At 32.1% G+C, this 13,561-nt stretch overlaps 1 protein-coding gene across 1 annotated transcript; it reads left to right on the forward strand.

Annotated features, from left to right (window-relative positions):
• Positions 1-7,229: 7,229 nt before the first annotated feature.
• Positions 7,230-12,969, forward strand: LOC131852616 (uncharacterized). The gene is made up of 3 exons (XM_059203310.1): positions 7,230-7,325; positions 7,546-7,772; positions 8,520-12,969. Exons 2-3 carry the CDS (start codon positions 7,548-7,550, stop codon positions 8,799-8,801), a joined length of 507 nt encoding a protein of 168 aa, XP_059059293.1. The 5' UTR covers positions 7,230-7,325; positions 7,546-7,547; the 3' UTR covers positions 8,802-12,969.
• The last annotated feature ends 592 nt before the right edge of the window (positions 12,970-13,561 follow it).

A 13,561-nucleotide genomic window follows, 5' to 3' on the forward strand; every position in this document is an offset into this window, starting at 1 on the left:
TACGTTAATGATTCACAGTCTTGCTTGCTTGTTATAAAAAGAAATCTTTTCTAGAAACTACTAAACAACATTGTTTAATGTCTTTATCTTTGTAACTTGAAATATTTTTCAGTAAGTAATTTTTGTAATTCAAATATTATATATTACCTTACAATAATTCACTACAACCTGTTTTTATTGTCTCATGTTTACATACTTACTATAAATCACATGACAACGTGATTGTATAAGAGCACTTGTAGTATCACGATGTTACATGATAACGTGATGTCAGTAGTACTGTTCATGTACTTAAGTAGGTAAGGTTAAGGTACCTACATAGTCGACGCCACTTACCATTCGCCAGCTTGTTTACCATTCCAATTATACCTATTATTAGGTATTTTTTAATTTTATGTTTAGTGCAACGTATTTTTTAATTATATCGTGAATTACTGTAATTGCCTAAGAGTGTTTATATTTCTAAATTAGAAAATAGTTATAAGAAGTCTTTTGTTACACCAAATAAATACATAAAAAAATATCCATTTACCTTGTTTTTAATACATATGTGTACAATCTTTAATAAAATCCCACTCGTGAGGGATTTCTGCTTACTAAAAACCACAGGATATAAGTACCTACCCACGTACCTACTGTTAGTTTCGGTATGTCCCAAATCTTACAATTTCTAATCCCTTATTATTTCTATTATATGACTTTTGTTCTTATGTGTCGTGGTTGTAAGTATTCGTTGAATAAAAGCCATTTCATTTCGTTTAAATAAAAATACCTCTTGGCATCATAAGCTTAGTCATGTGATACGATGTCACGTACTATTTGCCTACGAATAACATGTTTAACTTAATACTACGTAGAGCTCCTTTTCTGGCATTTTTATCATAGAATGTTACAGGTGTTGATAGGTACTTATGTGGTAGTTTCGTATAAATAAAAATATCTCTAGAAACCATAAACTTAGTCATGTCATGTCATGTCACCTACTACTTGCCTAGATATAACATGTTTAACTTAATACTAAGTAGAGCTCCTTTTCTGTCATTTTTGTAGTAGTTTCGTATAAATAAAAATACCTCTTGGCATCATAATCTTAGTCGTGTCATACGATGTCACGTACTACTTGCTTAAGTATAACATGTTTAACTTAATACTAGGTAGAGCTAATTTAAATCTGCCAATTTTATCATAGAATGTTACAGGTGTAGATAGATACTTATATGTTAGTTTCGTTTAAGTATAAATACCTCCGTACCGTACCGTACCGTAGGTAGGTAGGTACCGTAACCTTAGTTATTGCATGTTATGTCATATAACTACTACTTGCCCACGTATAACATGTTTAACTTAATACTAGATGTAGAGTTACTTAGCTGGTTTGTTAAGTCCCGTATTTTATCATATATTGTAAATATGCGGCAGTTACTGGTCAGGTATAACAACCCTCTAATCTTGTTTTATGATAAGCAATACATATTATGTAATATATCTTCACGACTTTTAGTGTAAATGCGATGACTTTATGGTGAGCACAATACTTGGCATTTCTCCCCATATTTCGCTGTATATATATATTCGTATTTAGATACGAACGTGGCAGGCGGCGAGACACATCACTCACATTAATTTGGTTTGTTAATGGTGTTACCATCACCGAAGAGTTACTCAAAATTGTATATACTGATATTCAGTTTTTTTGTGTCGACCAGATTTGACCTCACCTTAGGGGTACAATAATTATTTACCGAATAATTTGCAAATTTTTCGTTAACTACCCATGTAATTCAATACTATATATAATGTAAGTAGTGTATTTATGGATACCTTTTCCACCATAAACCAGTCTATCTACTTTAGTATATGCATGCACAATACATATAATAAAGTAGGTTATCTTATAACCTACTTTATTACATGTATTGATTTTATTATGAACTTTTGTATCTATAGTTAATTAACTCTATGTAGAGAAGTGTATCCATAACCTACACCATGCATAAAATCCTTTTCTATATAATAAGTATACTATATAAATGTAATACCCATGAGGTATGACTTTACATATATTTTTATATCTATATATAAAGATTCCAAAATTTTCTACGTATTTTGACACGTAATTTTAAATCTGTTTTAAATTAAAATAAAAAAACTAAAAAAATAACCCACTAACCATTCTTAGTCATATGAGTTTTAACTGTATTATTCGTATTTTGCTTATTATATTCAAATATATAAGTACTGTAACATACGTAAATAATACAGAAATAGCCATCATATTTACAAAAACAATCAGTGCTCATTAGACAAATAATATAATACCACAATGTAGGCTTATTGGCATCGAGTAATCTCAGATTAGTGGTATAACTTTATAAATAGAGCAACCCAAACAATTTAGCGGACAACACTCGCGGCAACCGCCCTTGAACTAAGCCTCCGGAGGCTGCACGCGCGGGCGCGAGGCGGGCCCTCGCCGGCCAATCAGCGCCCCTTCACATTTTTCAGCCCCCGCCCGACGCCGGACTCTGCCCAAAAACAAAAGGATCAAAGTCGGCGAAACCTATCTCTTTCTTTGTGAGGCCAGCAAACGGGCATCGATGAGAGGATGGAGATACAGTGTCGCGCGGGCGCGAATCGATAAGCTCGCCCCACCGCCCCACAGGCCCCCGGGCCCCCTGCGCCCCGCCGGCCGCCGGCGCCCCCCGCCCCCGCCGGCCATTTGCACGGATGTTTACTATTATTATTTTATTAAACGGCTGCTCTAAACGATATAGGCATATTTACAAATCATAAGCTCCCAATTTGTAGGAATTACCTTACTGCCTATTTTAATGCGAAACTCGTTGTTAAAAGAACGCTGCGACACGATAACGCTCGCGCTTCAGAGAAACGTTTATATTCACTCGAATGGATTTCGTAATAAATTATGTAATAAATACCTACGAACAATTGTGTGTACGTACGACATCCTATAATAATTCATTAATTAGGAATCTTATTACTCTTAAACCACATGTTGACACTTATATAATAATATGGCACTTACAAAATGTTTTATGTGTACTTAATACCTACTTATAAATAAATCATTATCAATTTGAAATCTAGGTACGAATTAAAAAAAAACTATTATCGGTAACTGATAAAGAAAGCCTAACTATAGACGCCATGTCCTACATATATACAGAAGTTCATGTATTGAATTTGAATTTGAATGTGAATTTGAAGTTCCTTATAAATAAATAAAAATAATTAAAAACAAGCATCTAAACAATATAATATAAAGATTTACATTGCAGACAGAAACAGTTATAACTGTACACACATTACGTACATACAGCTCAGAGAACCAAGAAACAATTGGTATGATTCTCGACTACCGCCTATATGCACGCAAACGTAATGTAGTGCAGACCCAACTAGACGAACATAAGATATTCTGGGTTACATCAAGGATACTTCAACTCTACCTAAGTCATTTCTGTGTTCAACATCATCATTATACAGAATAGGTACACTTTATTACACTTATTACATTTATTACTTAGCTACACTTTATTACTTATCATTCGCTAGTTCAACAACACACTTTATAATATATAATAGATAGGATAGATTACATCGTATATTGTGTACTTTTGTACCTAGCCTACCTTTCTGTATACTATGAATATTGTTTTTTTAAAGGTGCAATAAAGAGTTATAAATAAATAAATATATTTTTTTGCACTGAGTCAAAATTTAAAAATTACATTAATAGCTTATAGCTAGCTAGTCATTATAATTTAGAGTACATAAATATTAAATTAAATATGAAAATTGATCATTTACTACTATTATTTAAGATCCACACTTTTACAAATAATTAGTCACTAGAGCTGTTAAATAATATTATAATATTTTTTATTTAATGTGTACAATTGTAAACATTCGAAAAAAAATTTAAATACTCAGTCTACATAAAATAAGTATATATAGTAGTACCGGAGATAGCATCCCATTTCGATATTATGCAAACAAAAAACTCAATTCCCTAAATGAAATATTATTATAAGTAAATCTTATCTGTGCCAGTAGTAAGCAGGTGTAATTCTGAAAATTTAATTACTTGACTACCTAAGTACATAGTGGTTTAATACTCGACCTTTCTGCCGATGATTGCAACGTAAACCAGTATTATATTTATAACAAAAAATATGTACCAATTTTTTTAAGTTGTCTACTATCCACAGCACTCTGCTTAGTTTAGGAATACTTAGAGCTGTATGAATTGTAGGTATTATATAAAATTATTATTACTATTGTATTATGTACGCTTTTTATTCAATTCTGTACCTATACTTCATTTGGTTATGGAGTATAAATACGATGTTCATCACACACTTTTCATCCTAAAAACCAACATGTAAATCAGTACTAAATAAGAAATCCTTGAAATCAAATCCCACAAATAGCCAGTATCATATTCTCTTATGAAAAGAGATAAGTAAGTAGAGATAAGTGCAGAAGAACGACGAATTGTTATAATAAAATCTGTCATTTACTTCATTAATTTCATTTTCTATAAAATAGTCACATAAGCGTGTGTCCTGACTTTTGTCTAGTAGTACTAGTACTATAGGCTAACCCGAGTTAAGTCGAAGACCTTACCTTGAGTTTGAATCTGGCTGATACCAAAGAACTTTGTACATAATTTTTTATTCTTCTTTTCGCCATCGATGATTTAAATAAAAATAAGAGATTGCTAAAAAAGATAAGAAAAGATCGATAAAAACATATTCGAGAGATACAAGGTAGGCTCGCTCTCTGCCACACGGGATTCAAATACCTATTCAGCGCACAAGGACATGTCAAGTATTACATCCACCCCGATATCTACATTCGACAATGTTTCTGACTACTCTATCTGAGATAACAGTTGTAAAGAAATATATTTTTTATTTCATAATTAGGTACTTCATTATTATTTATATAAATCGAATTGATCAAATAAAATAATATCAGATATCAGTCTAGATCACAATACAAAGAGCAACATACAACATACAAAGATGATAGATACACTAAATGAATAAATAAAATGCACTAATACAAAATGTAAATAATTATTACAATATCTATATAGGTAGCCCATTTCTATATAGGTACCGAATACGTTGATCAAAACAAAACTTTAGTTAGGTAGGTTCGTGCCACCAATAGTCAGTGTGGATATTCAGTTAAAGGATATTTTTTCGGACTACTCAAATGCTTTTGGCCGCAGCTTCACCGGACTGTATGGGGCGAGTGCAGACGGCGCTCCAAACCTGCTGCTGGAAGGACTTATGGAGTGGTTGAAGGCCAATTCTCGCCTGACAGATACGACTTTAATGTGAGGGCACCGCTAGAGCTTCGAACCTTGGCTCAGGCCATGTAAATCGTTTTGAATTGAACTGGGGATCGATCGAAAGGGCTTTAAAAATAATGCAAATATTTATACTTACTATATATTATAATAAAACTATTAATGACCACTGTCTGCAAGAGCCTGGAAAATACTCGTAACTGTATAAGAAAACCTCTTATTGAGAACCTTATCAGTAACCAAAATCAAGTAACGCAAACTAAAACAATTATATTTCTTTCTTTTTGCTGTACGTTTAAAAATTTGTCTCGGAATTACTCTCACTGATTAGGATGCGCTTTTCAATTATGTACTATGGTAAGCTTTATTAAAATTGAGTGATTAGTTTAATCCAATCGGGTTACAAAAAAATATATAAACAATTATTGATTGGTACGAAGTTGTGACAAACGTTCTTAGACTGCTCTACATAGCGTTTAAAACATTATCTACTGTTTATGTTCAACGAAAACGATAGAAGCTGATAAAATTAATTGTACAAACATAGCAATTTATTCAATATCACATGATAAGGTTTAATATTCTGTTAACCCAGTTTCAGTGTTTAAAATTGACAATAATGAAATATTACTGCATGTCACTGCAGCTAGGAAAAAAACAAGAATTCTCACGCATTATTTGAAAGAATGACAGATAAGCAGCTGACTTAGTTAATTTTATATTAGATATATTATAATTAGTGCCAACCTTTGTAGTTAGTTGTTTGATAAAATAAAATATAATTATTAATGAAAATATTTAATATATTTAAAGATAACTGATAAAATCTCGCCTGAATCAAAATATAAGTGCAATGCCACAAACTAATCTGACCCGATGACAGAATCTAAAACTTATGTAAAAATCGTAGAAATTATATTCAGAGGCAACGTTGAATTCAAACAGCGACCTACTACTATCTGTGATACCGTTTATCAAAACTTTCAATGTGGAGTTATTTAAGCATTTGCTTATACGTGGGCAGTGCTGGATAATAAAGTCACAAGTTTTTACCCAGTTTTTAATTAGGTACATACTTGAACGTAGGGTAAAACTTGTGACTCTTAAAAAACACCATTAAAAAATACCCTTATGGTTTCGATAGATTTTTAAGACACTTTTCTTGTTCGTGTAATTTACTACACATTTAAAAAAATGAAGAAAGTATGTAGAGACATATTTTTTGTGGCATTATTATAATTTAAATAACTATAGAGCTATTTCCATCGAACGTTATCTAATTAGAATAATTATTGAATTATTACCGGAATTTTAGGAGGTGACTCAGAATTCAATTGTTGTTCCTTATAGTTATTTATTCTGATCAACTTATTCTGATATAAACGATTTATTCCTTAGTTAGTCCCAGAGTCGGCTTGCATAATTTATGTCATATTTTATAAATATTAAGTTATATTTTTAATAAGATAAAATAATTTCGGTAAAAACTACGATCGCACGCCATCTATGTTACAATCATTTATAATCTATAAACCGCCATCTATTAACATCAGAAGGAACTTGAATGAAGGTAGACTGCTTATAGCACAACGCCATCTGTGCTCTATCTTCTGTAAATAATCCAAGAACGTCTATTAACTTCAATGATGTTCACTAGATGGCACTGTTCTAGTGGTAGTAAATACATGTCCTTTCTTCAATTTTAATATTTAATAAAACCAGTAAATAGTGCAATTAATACATTTTCTAATATCGAATTATTGTTATATTTTAATTAATGTCTAAATGATAAGATTCAGTATATAAATAATTGTTTTTGTTCACTGCGTAATAGACTGCTTTATCCACAATACAACTTCCGGTTGGCGCTCTACAATATCACGCATACGCAAATTCAAGCCTGTATCTAACTTCACTTCATAGATGTTCGATTTCTTGTAACTGCGTCGAGGCTTGAGGTTTCTGGAGATTACACTTTTCGGTAATTATTATTTTACTAGTTATTTAAAGTGTGGTGGATAAAGAATCTTATTGTTTTCTTATCAGAGGTGAATGCCAACTTGATTCGGAAGTGCTGTGATGTGATATCGTAATAATTTGGCGCGTTGATTTCTGTCAATTTTAGGCAATAGTTTTCGCATTCGCACGCAGTATCTTTTATGCACGTGTAAACCAACATATTTGTGATTTTTGGTTTACAGACATGGCTTTGAGCGTCGCACTACCCATAGTTGGATTGGAGACGGATAATTTTAATTCGTACAGCTCATTCGGGCATATCATAGACATAGCGGGGCTTTCTCAATCCCAGACGAGCCCAAGCCCATCAGTCTCCAGCGAATCTAGCGGCATCGGCTCTCTGGGGTCGCTCAAGTCAGAGTCAGTGAACAGTGACTCCCTGCCGTCTAGTCCTCAGACGACCGAGAAGGTGAGTTATGAAATTTGCAATATTTGTTTGCATTTGTTATGTCCTTGACCCTTCTGTTTTCATAATATTCCGTAATGGCGAATCCATATTACGCTATCAAATGTATGTTTATTAACAGTACATGATAATAGGAAGATTCCAGTATTACAGGTTATGCTATTTTGAACACTTTGTACTATGTTTATAGGAACTGTTATAGATTATACATTGCATTTGATATCAAAATGTCTTCCAATGATAGAAGTTGCCAAAAATGTGTAGGTAAATAATATAGTACCTACAGGTGTATTGTACAAATTTACTGGTATGTGATTGAGAATATATCATGGCAAATATTTTCCAATCAAGATGAACAATAATGGAATTGTTAATAAATATAGAACTATTATAAAATTATTAATATAATATACACTTGTGAGATAATTTATATTTGCTAGTACTAATGCAATATGACTTCCGGTCTAGAAAAGAAATGTCATTTATCAGCCATGTTTAATATTAATTTTTTTATAATTTATTTATTTTTAAATAGTTAATTAAATTTTTTTTTTATATACCTTTTGTTTGTCTTTTATGACAAGTGTCAGTAAACATCCCTGTACAATTTTTTGTTTATTACCTACCTAAATATACTATATATCCAAATTCCTCCATACCACACTTGTTCAGCCTATGAATTTGTAAGTAATAAATAATATTAATAATTTTGTACTGGTATCTTTTAATAACATAATTATTTTATTTCAGAAAATATTTGAGACAGTTGTGCAGCCACAACCTCGTCCCAAGGAAACGGTTGAAGATATCAAAATTAATTATGCTGGTCGTGATGTCCTCAACTTAATGGCCAATCTCACCGACCGTAGGTGGAGCTACCGTGCAACAGTACTGCCACCTAACAATCCAGGCCTGTTCTTCGCCAACCGTTCACAGTATCACCGACTGGGGCCGTATGCTGCTAGTACACAGTATGTAAAAGACACTTGCCGTGACTGCGGTTTCACATGGGTGGTAGCTGCCACAGATTGACGTGACTATGCGTCAATGTAAACAGAGAACAAAGTTGAGTGGGTAGACTGGGACACATCAGGGTGCATATCAACTTCACTGTCACATAATAGTGGCTGTAATGCCATTGTTAGTTATAAGCCAATAACTAGTTTATTTTTTTATGTATTATTGATGACTTGCCTTTTGGAAAGGTGAATTTGTTATTAACTATATTAATTTGCTCATTTATTATTAAATTATTTATTATAACTTATGAAATGTAATTACATTATAATTTGAGCAATACTTGTAAAGTTCCTTGTGTGCTAATGTTGTTGGCTTTGTGACAATTTCCTATTTATTGTGTAGACTTGATTGACTCCCTTTTGTGGCTCAGTCCTGTAAATGACTGTGGAATATTTACGTACCTATCGTCACGCGCATTCCTAGAGTTAAATTTTAAACGTGACTTAATACTGTGATCTTAATTTAAACAAAGCAATTTGACAAATTCTGTGAATCGAACGCGCGACGATATTTTTACTTTCGTTTTTATTTTAACTTATTTATTTGTGTGATATTTTTAGGCTTAATTAATGCTATGAACTTGCATTGCCATAAGATTTGCAGATTTATTCCAAACCAGCATTTCTAGGTCTTTCTTTAAAAGTTCAAACTGACATGAATCGAATCAAAATTAGTCTGAGTGCACACTTTTAACCCCATCTTGCAATATTAAAATAAGTTGACACATTTAACGTATGCTACTTAGTTCCTCTTAGATATGTTAATAATTTGTTATCCAAAGAATCTTATTTGTTTAATGTGCATATTATATTAACTATAAATTGTACACCAACACAATTTATACTGATTAATATAAATATAAAATACAAGGATTGAGTGAGATCAACCGGTGGATTATAATATGTCCATGTAGTCTTAAAGCAATATTTAAATTATGGACATTTACTTATATCATAATGAGTTATATACTTCCCACCATTACGTGTAATAGTTATTATTTAAATATTGTTTTATTATTATAATTCTTTAGTCTAGTAATATGATTTAGCTATATTCCACAGTCATACAATCAATAGGATCGTTGTCGTTTTAACCAAAAGGCTGCTTCTCGGATGTTATTTAAATTTACGATTATAACGAGATAGGCACGAATTTAAGCCAAGCTATAGGTTAATTTTAAGATTTAATTATTGTTGGATTTACCGTCCGAGCATTACATAATAATAGTGACGACCATATAATTTAGATAATACTTTCTTGACATAATTATCCTATAATAAAATTCCTATCGAATTAATGAAATGGCTTAAATGACTCATTTCATTGTATGACGAGCCCATGCAGATCATAGTCAAAATGGGTTATCGGTGCATATCATCACAAATTATTGCAGTGATTAGATATTCTAAGGTATTAGTAGTTGTTACAGACCGTTTAAAAACGTTTCGAGTCATTGATGTGCCCAGATGCTGGGTTCTAGTGAAATTATTATAAGTGTCATTGACAGACTGGCTATATCTCTATGTATGTGCATATGTAATAAATATAATATTCAAGGTCTCTTAAATTAGTCAAGATATTTAATAGTGTGAGTCTCTTCATGTTACAATGTAAGTAATGTATAACATACTAACTATAATAATTAATAATTGATACTGTCCTTTTATGCAACTTTAGTTCTGCTATGTTGTGATCAGCTTTAAATTTGAACTGGAGTATTTGTACACAAAAATGTTGACATATTTCCCACAAAGTTATTTTTATAAAAATAATTGTTAATACGAGACAATACAGTGTAGTTTTCAAAAATTTCTTTCTGATATAATTACGGAGTTCGCTTAAAGGTTTGGCAAGTATTTTGGAAGGGACCAACATCCATGCAATGATTTATATTGAATTGTTTTATTTGTTTATTACTGTAGACAAATTTTATATCAAAACAGTTGTTATCGCGATCTAAATGATTATTGCATTTTATTTGAACTTGTTGAATCAGTGCCACAACTTTGTTTTTGTCTGTTATCAATTTACTAGGCTATGAATACAAGCCACTATGATTTAGTTAGAGCATATAATATACGGAATCAGAGTATCTTTTGTATATTTTTGATTCAATATGTCATGTAATGACTGAACATATAGCATGGATCTCAGAATGCAGCTAGTAGTAGTAACATTGCCTCTAAAAGATGCCTCGAACATACTGTTGGTAGACAATGAATATATAGTATTAATTACGCGTCTTTGTTGATGCTCAGTGTGCTATATTCTCAGTCACACACTGACAAATGGTTGTTATTGGTTTTTAAATCTAATGTTGCATTCAATTATTTTTAGTTTTTATTATACATTTAGAAAGCTGCAATCGAATGTAGTTCAAAGTATTTGGAGCGATACGCACAGGTGTAGATTAGCTGTTGTTGTGAAATGTCTCCTTAAGTTTAGTATCGATTCCCTGTTGGCCCTTGCAAGTGGCAGGCGTGTCTGATGTAGTGTGAGACCGCCGGCCGCCTCTTTGTCCAACTATAAGAAAGAGGTCGAGGTGCGATGCAATATTTGCATTCCAGTTTTGTGTTAATGTAGCAGCAGAGGGTAGTAGTTGTTAATGTTTATTTAATCCGCATTGCCAAATATTTTGGTTGTTGTGCTATTTATTGAATGAAAATTTCTAAAATATCAATTTAGTACCTTCCATTAATAAGTGTCTTCAAGTGATTTTTACAATGTTTTAATCATTTCAATTTTATGCATTTTATTTTATTTAGTCAAATCATATACTTGATATTATACATAATATTATATATAATGGTCATTCATATTATAATTAAATAATTTTTTTTCTCATTGAACTGTAGTCAAATGACAGTATTTTTGTAATGAAAATGTATAAGGATTGAAGGGTTTTTTGCCTAGACGATGCGACCGTTGAAGCCCTCGTGGCACTGCGTGCGGTGCTGCGGCGGCCAAGGCGGACGCGCGTCCAGTGTGTATTATATCTGATAAGCATTATATAGGTTTAGCCAAATAGAATTAACTCGGAGATGAACTCCAAGTACCAAAACTTATTGGTTCAATGTTGTTCTCGTATTATGGTGATATAGTGCACCGCACGCGGTGCAGAGCTCAATATTTTTAGTAACCCTTAAGAAAATTAATACCTCTTTTGAAAAGAATATAATATATATTATATAGTATATCCAATCGATAATCACATATGTATTTCCCCGTTTATTTTGATGTGATATCATAAATGACTGATCTGAATTTAGTTTTTAAGTTGGTTATTATATGCAGTGCTATTTCGAGAGTGTAATTAAGATTTAATATTGAAAGTGCCAATGCTCGTAATTTAATCTATATGATGACTGTTCCTCTGTGTTTGTAGCTGTTTGTGAGAACTGGGTCCAGCCCCCTGGCTGCACCGAGTTAATTACTACCTTCATTAACGTCAGTATAAGCCTTCTGTAAGACTTAAGTTATCAAATGTTACTATAAATGGAATCACGTAACGTGCACAATCTCAGTAATGCTTGCAATATTATGTATTTAATTCCTCACTTATAATTTAATCCAGCGTAATGTTAAGAGTACAATATGAGATGATGTTATATCATTCTAGTATCAAAATTAGCCGAAGATGTTTAATATTATTATTAGTTAGGTAAAATTTTAACATAGCTTCGTATAATTGGGATGTTTTAGTATTTAGTAGTGTATAATTACGGCGTAGTGGCAAGAATAATGTCTTGTGAGTGAAGTAATGTTTTGTGGCAATAATACTCGATGTAAGTTCCCTGCCAAGAGAGTGTACAGGGTCGCGCGCCGCCTGCGCCCGCGCCCCCACGGGCTCGCGCGTACACAACTGAACGATAGACATTAGAAATTTATTTGTTGTAATTATAATAATAATAGCCGTAGGTATTTTAACGTACTTAAATAATTATTCTTGCGATGCCTTAATTCTGGTTGTCAATTAGACACGTCTGCCTAGAGTGTTATCATTGTTTTTATTTATTTTAGTTTTTTTTTTTGCTGTTCCGGCTTCCTCCGTGAACTTCCAAGTCCAGGCTGTTTCTTCTTAAAATGATTTTGAGGTCGATTTATTTTTACCTAAGTGTTCTTATTAAATGTTACCAAAATGTTTTTAATAAAATATTTTTATATGTATGATGTCCTTTCATTCGACTTGTTATTTCCGTGTCTCCTTTTATGTAAAGATTTAATTTCTAAACATGAATACACAGTACACAGTGTTATGTAACGCTTAACTACAGTACATAAATAGAGCACTTTTTATTTCACTTGTGATATAATTCCTTAGGATATGGACGTTGACGATAAATTTGGTCACGACTCTTGGCGTAAACATTTTATTCGGGCACAATGCCAATAAAGAAACGTTTCACAAACAAGTGTTAGGTCAAAACAGATTGCTTCCTATACTACATATATTCAAAATATAGCATAAAAGGGTAATGAAGACTGCAGTAAGAAATTAGTATCTTGTCTAAACAATTATGATTTCGTTATAAGGGAATGTCCCGCCGGTGGACACGCCGATAACAAACTACACACAGCTTTATTTTCTTCAATAAATGAGCATGTTCCAATTCAATTTTTAGTCATTTCTACTCTCATATGTATCACGAATTTATAAATGTTATGTATAATAAGAAATAAGTTACGAATACCTTATTTAAATATTTTCTTTTTTCTTTAAATCTTGTGTGTGAATAAATATTTACAGATTCTTTAGTTGTTAACGTTTACAT

The sequence above is a fragment of the Achroia grisella genome, unplaced genomic scaffold (assembly GCF_030625045.1).
Source record: "Achroia grisella isolate CSIRO2021 unplaced genomic scaffold, CSIRO_AGI_Agris_v1 utg856, whole genome shotgun sequence".
NCBI lineage: Eukaryota > Metazoa > Arthropoda > Insecta > Lepidoptera > Pyralidae > Achroia > Achroia grisella.